Source organism: Zootermopsis nevadensis, unplaced genomic scaffold (genome assembly GCF_977971745.1).
Source record: "Zootermopsis nevadensis isolate Lab colony 2312 unplaced genomic scaffold, Znev_1.0 Znev_ptg000084l, whole genome shotgun sequence".
Classification (NCBI taxonomy): domain Eukaryota; kingdom Metazoa; phylum Arthropoda; class Insecta; order Blattodea; family Termopsidae; genus Zootermopsis; species Zootermopsis nevadensis.
The window spans coordinates 50,481-56,855 of record NW_028259215.1 but is presented as its reverse complement, the minus strand read 5'-3'; the positions used below and the strand labels follow the sequence as shown (position 1 = coordinate 56,855).

The window sequence follows — 6,375 nt, the reverse complement described above, 5'->3', positions numbered from 1 at the left end:
ACACAGTAACTAAGTACAACAGCAGAGCATACAGGCTTGGATTCAAACCAGTAACCTGCCGAGTACGAACCCCATTCCACAGCGCCCAGTTCCCAAGCCGCGCGTCGATGCCTGTTCGTTGCTTGGTTCTCAGCGTCAATAACAAATATAATGCTCCATGCGCTGTGATCTAATAGGGCAAACCACGGAAGTCAAGAATACTTTTCCAGAAGTCAGATTTCTTGAATAGCCCAGCGACTATTACATTGTCAAGAAGCATTCTGTTCTATAGTTTGTTTCACAGTCAAATCTAGAGCTCATAACGTGACGAGAACAGTCCTAATGTATTTGAATACATTTATACAAAGACTGAATAATGGCTACAGAATTTCATGAAGCTAAACCTACGATGGCTCAATTTTGTGGGCCCTCAGATTTTAATTGGGAAACTTGGATATTTCCAAGTTAATGTATGTTCAATAATTCTCTTGTGTTTGGATTATTTACGACGCGAAACTTGGTCAGTGGCATTTATGCAGTGTCACAAACGCCTACATTTTGCGTTTTGGACGAATGCTTTGTGTTGAAAAGCATGAAACATTGGGTACTTGGCATAAAATGAATTAATGGTTTCATCATCGCACTCAGCTGTGCTGATGCAGTGAAAGGTTTCGACGGACTGGACTCGTAGGTCGATTGAATCTGGTGTCAGAGTTGCAATATTAAGACGAAAATTCTCCGGGATGTCGCGCCGTATAATACAGTAGAAACTGACCGACGTTTCAGAGGTGCTTACTTCCTGCATCATTGGGCACTCATCGCCCTGATGATGGTAGGTAATAAGCACCTCTGAAACGTCGGCCAGTTTCTACTAGATTACTTGCCGCTGTGAGAAGCTGAAATCTCACTTACAGCAAGGATGTTTCTGGCAAAGTGACAACTTGCAAGATCAAGAAGGAGATGGGGGATACCATTGAGGTTGGTTTTATGGAAATAAGTTGCGAGTACGTGGACTGGATCCGTGTGGCTTGGCACTAGGACAGACGGAGGATTCTGTTGATCCTCGGGGTTCTGTTAAAGGCCTGCTTCGTGTTCGGCAGGTCCCGGGTTAAAATCTCGGCTCAGAGCCCGGCTATCTCAGCCCCTTCAGGCAAATTCCGGGATGGTACCGTAAATTAGGCCACGACCGCTTCCTTCCACATCCTTTCTAATTCATTATTCATTGTCTTCCTCTCATTCGACGCTGTGTAATCCGTTGAATTGTAAAAAGATAATCACGAGGAGGTTTTATCATTATCGCAGCTGCGTCGTCTCACGCACGGCTCTGCCTGATTTCCGCTGGCCTTGACCTAAGTAATTGGTTCACGCGGCGATTTCTTGCTTCAGGCAGGATCCGGTACGAGAGCTCGTGGCAGAATTTCCTGAAGAGGACGTCTGCATTTTATGGCTGTCGACACGATCACTGTGATGGAAAAGTTCTCTTATCACGGAATGTTAAACTGCAGGTCGTGTCTCAAATATTTTTAGATGCATTTAACTCTTTGAAGCACAGTGGTAACTATATGTACCACCTGCAGTTATATTTATGGGGTCTTCTTAAGGTACAATTTGGCTGCACGCGACAGAGACGGACTCATCGCAGCTTCCCGCCACTCACTTTTGAGGTGACGACCGAGACATGCGGCAAAGTGTTTGTTTTGTTGAGACGCGTGCACATATTCTGTGAAAAATGAGTATAAAAATGCTTCTAAAAAGGTTACTCCAAGAAGAAGAAGAAGATGTGTTGCTGTGTTATTTGTTGCGAAAGAAAGAAAGAAAGAAAGAAAACCTACGAGTTCAATATTCAAAACCAGACGCGAAGAAGGATCTTTCTGTCTGTTAATAAAGAATCATTTATCATTAGAAGAAGAAAGTTTCAGGAGTTATTTCAGATTGAATCAAAAGCAGTTTGGTTACGCACTGAGTTTAATAGGAAAAACATACAAACAACAAAAACTGTCGCTCACGTTACGGTTAAGTTTCTTATATTGTATTATTACTAATTATGTCACAAATGTAATGACAATTGTCTTCATTCTGTGATGTTGGTTGGTTCGGGGGTCGAGGCAGTTCTTAAAGGAGAATACCTCAGATGAACTTGGGTTGGACATCCCATGTTGCTCCTCGCATATCCATCTGAATCACTTCATAGTGACTTAAAATGTTAGCTTGTATTTTCAAACGTGGAGCCTTTACGTGGTTCCCAAATGAAGCAATTTCGTCTTCAATTTCTGTATCAGTGTTGGCACTTAACTGTTGCACGAGATTATCAAGAATATCATCATGATTGTTGTTGCGTCTTTTTCGTCGTGGAGGCTGTGGTACAGAGGACTGCGATGCTTCATCTGGACAACCTTCGCTGTTTTCAGTCCGAGTCTCAAACTGTGCGTTTGCCGCTGAATCTGACTCAACATTAGATGCAGTAGGTCTTTCTGTTGAAACCGGTTCTAAGAATTGGAGTCTCTTGAAAAAATCCCACTTAGAATTTTTCGGTGGTGCAGCTGATCCGGTTGACATTTTTCTTTTGCGTTTAAATCGATTGTATGAATCCCGTATATACTTCCAGCGTTTTCTACAGTCTCCATCTGAAATGAGAAAATACGCCCATTTTCGTGTGCGTGTTCTTTGTGTACGATATCACTTATTGAGTGATTGACAATTTTTTCCCTTCAGATTTATGGCGACTGGCGAAAGTTACGCTTCACTATCGTTTGCTTACCGTATATCAGCGCGTCATATTTCACCAATCGTGAAAGAGGTTCTTAGGTGTCTAAGAAACAAGTTGGTACCTCAACTCATGCCTGAACCTACGCAACGAGAGTTTCAACGCATTTCAAACGAATTTTGGATAAAATGGAATTTTCCGAACGCCGTTGGAGCCAATCTCTTTCAACTACAAAGCTTTCTTTTCTATCGTTCTTTTAGCCATCGTGGACGCTAATTACAAGTTTATTGCGGTCGACGTCGGTGCATATGGCAAAGAAGGTGATTATTGGAAATAACTTTAATCTTCCGGGTCCTGAGTGCCTTCCGGGAACCATTTCTAACTTTCAGGCGAAGCATCGGGTCTCGACGCGTATCTGATGAAGTTGCAAAGAATGACGTAACTGAACAGACATTCAATTATCGCCTTTGTCGTGCCGGAAGGGTATCGGAAAATGCATTTGGGTTGATTTGCCAAGTATTTTGAGTGTTTTATACACACATAAACATTTTGCCGGAGACATGTGATGATTTGATATTAGTCGCCTGTTACGCGATGGATTCCTAGTAAAAATCTGGAAAAACTTTCTATCACTTCAGTAATGACGTGGAAACAACGCCACCAAACACGCACTCCTTATCTCGAGCAGGAGGCGAGATAAGAGAAGAGTTGAGAAAATATCTCATGTCAGACGCTGGTGCAGTTTCTAGGGAAGTAGATCGCAAAAACCTGGTAATAATCCATTCATTGCATGACGTGTTTAAGTCTAGAAGACGTTATATTGTATTATAAAAACGCAAACAACTAACCACTTTTGTCTAATTAGGCGAGCTTCGGGATTTAGAGGGTTAAGTCTGGCATTTATGAAAGCGACAGTGAACTTATGAGTCCTGCAAATTTCGTGACTGTCAGGCATCGAGCAGGACCCCGTTCCTTGGCGTATAAAAATGTATTCTGTGAAAGTTAAGTTGCCACCACGCCCCGCAGTAAAGCTGACAACCGATTTCAGACTACGTTGCCGATAACTGGGTTACACCGAACGCCTATTGATTGCAGCATCCTTGGCGATGTAAAAGTCTGACCAGAACGAGCTGCATGGAGCAGAGTCCTTCTTCAGCCCTCGGTCGGTCGGCTAGTCAAATTCTGAACGAAATTCTTATCTCCTTATAACGCAGTTTCCTCCTCGCTCTTGTCACTTCATCCGTCTCGGGTCCAGATATTACCCTCAGCGCTCTCTTCTCAGACACCCCGAGTCTGTGTTTTCGCTTGAAGTGAAAGACCGGGTTTCACACCCATACAAAACAGTAGGAAACATTCGTTGTTAGAGAGGAGACGGGAAACAGAAGATTGTGAACTGCGGGCGGGAGAATGTGAAGGTGCGTCGTGCAGTTGTAATACGCTTGGAAGTGCCTGAGGTAAAGTTGGTAATCGGCTTCCTCAGACGTTGGTAGTATTTCGTAGGATTGGCGGGCAGATTGAAATAGCTGAAGATTGTCAGTTTGTAGATAATAATATGAAGAGTTTTATTCAGTCTCAAGACAAGATCAAGTTCACGCGCCCTGGGACCATGAAGTTTATGTATAATATCGAAGAAGGTGGCGTGATGTCATTCTCTTTATGAGTGCGACCTCACACGTGATCTCGTTACAGGCGATGACATCATAAGGAAACTGTTATCACAGGAGGCGTTGCGAGCTGTGAGGGCGCTCTCATATTACATCTGCTTAATCTCAATACGTGGAACTTACACAGTGTCTGAATTTAATTCGGATGGAGTTCGGACCTCAGCTTCTGGGGAATGCGGTGATGATCCTTCGCGGAAGTGTAGGCAACTGTCAGTTGCTCGAGAGACGTGCTAATTCCTTTCTTGTAGCTCCTGAGAAATGCCGCCAGTCGTTTTTCTGGGTCTCTCCGACTGTCGGTTGTTTCCATGGAGACGGTTCCCTGACCTTGACCGCTATTTGTGATCTGGCCTTCGGCGTTGTGCGAGGGCTGGGCCTGCCAAAGAATTACGGAATGTTGGTCGTTCGCTTAATAACTCGCCCTGCTCGATTAATCCAGACCCGGGGACTAACAGGAATCTTTACTCGAATTTACCGCGGGCCGGCGAGGGAAGTAGGTTGTGTGGATAAAGCTGGCTCAGGAGGAGAATGCCCCGCGTAGCGAACTTTCGGGTTGCTGCCCTCAACAGCGCTGAACGGATTTTGATGAAACTGAACGCGAACTGGCGTCGGTAGGCATCGCTTCGGGAAATTCTCCGCTCCACATTTAGCTCATCTCTGGTTTTCAGAGTTCACTTGGCAAATGTTCACATTCGCTGGCTTCATATTTTAGGGTAACAAGTTTGAATCCACGAAGTCATTGTCATTATCGGAGATAGAATTGAAGTTGCTCAAAATCTGCCACCACGCGAGATCCGACATACAGACAATTGTCTCAGTTCCTTGCCCACGTAAAACCGACGTTTCGGGAACAAACCCTGAAGATGGGGACAGAGTTTGTTCCCGAAACGTCGGTTTACTACGGTAACCAGTTGATTATGTGTAATAAAATTGTTTGTATCTTGTGAATCACACAAAACATCATAGTTGAATGGTTAGTACTCCTGCTACATGTTTGGCAGGTCCTGGGTTCAGATCTTGGCCTGCAGACTGGCTATCGTGACGAAGGCTTGTTGTGGTTTTCCTCAGTCCCTCCAGAAAATGCTTGGATAGTTCCTTAAATTAGGCCATGATCACTTCTGTCCACATGTTTTCCAATTCTCTGTTTACTATCATCCTCTCACTCGACATTATAAAGTCTCAGCTAGTGACAGCATCGTTAAATAAAGTATAAATAAATTGTGAGTCACATGAAGATGGCTGCCTTCTGGGTTGTAGCATTACAACACAGAAAACGAGTCATATTCGTACTCGCCACTGTGAGAACCTCAATTCTTACTGTGACTCGCATGCTTTTGTTATGCTGTAACTTTGTGTGCCTGAAACTCGGGACTGTCAGTGTGATGGTATGAGATAAGAAATTCATGAACATGTGTCTGCACGACCTTGAATTTTAAGACATCCCATCTTACTAGTGACATCTTATAAATTGATCTGAAGTTGTCACTGACATGAAATCCCACAGTCTTGGACTGGGGACATTAAAATATCATAGTAATTTATAAAAAATACATTTAACACTGCTTTAGCTTTATTCAGCTTTCAGTATCACATTTAATTTTCATTGTTGCAATTTGCATGCTCTTTCCTAATGTTCTTCAGTAAGACACATCCTAGTTGCTGATTTAACTTCCTTGTGTAGAGCAGATGCTCATGGGAAAAGAGTGTGAAGATGACAGCGTTGTGGGATATTGCGCAGTGTAGTGTAATATAAATTGACACCATTATTAGGCGATCTCTCTGGTGATGAAGGCAGTAAGCATATTCCCCTTGTTACTTCATGCTTTTAAGTTAGTCATGTTTCTTTTCTGTATTAATAACATAGGCAGGAAAACTGTGACATGAGTTAAGAAAAATAAAAGCAGTAAGTACAGTTTCTATGGGATATTATGATACAATGTATAAAATGTGAAAGTAGGGCAAGGAAATATCTCAATTTGGGAACTCTACATTCAGACAGGTAAAATGCCATTTGTTGCTTTCGAACATTTT

At 43.0% G+C, this 6,375-nt stretch overlaps 1 protein-coding gene across 1 annotated transcript; it reads right to left on the bottom strand.

The window, feature by feature from the left end:
* Positions 1 to 1,907: 1,907 nt before the first annotated feature.
* LOC147870903 (uncharacterized) lies at positions 1,908 to 6,350 on the bottom strand. The gene is made up of 2 exons (XM_087341717.1): positions 4,471 to 6,350; positions 1,908 to 2,603 (listed from the first exon to the last, which is right to left on the bottom strand). Exon 2 carries the CDS (start codon positions 2,533 to 2,535, stop codon positions 2,107 to 2,109), a length of 429 nt encoding a protein of 142 aa, XP_087197843.1. The 5' UTR covers positions 2,536 to 2,603; positions 4,471 to 6,350; the 3' UTR covers positions 1,908 to 2,106.
* Positions 6,351 to 6,375: the final 25 nt, after the last annotated feature.

Coding starts and splice junctions, on each gene's coding strand:
- LOC147870903 (XM_087341717.1), bottom strand. CDS start 2,535: ATGTCAACCGGATCAGCTGCACCACCGAAAAATTCTAAGTGGGATTTT.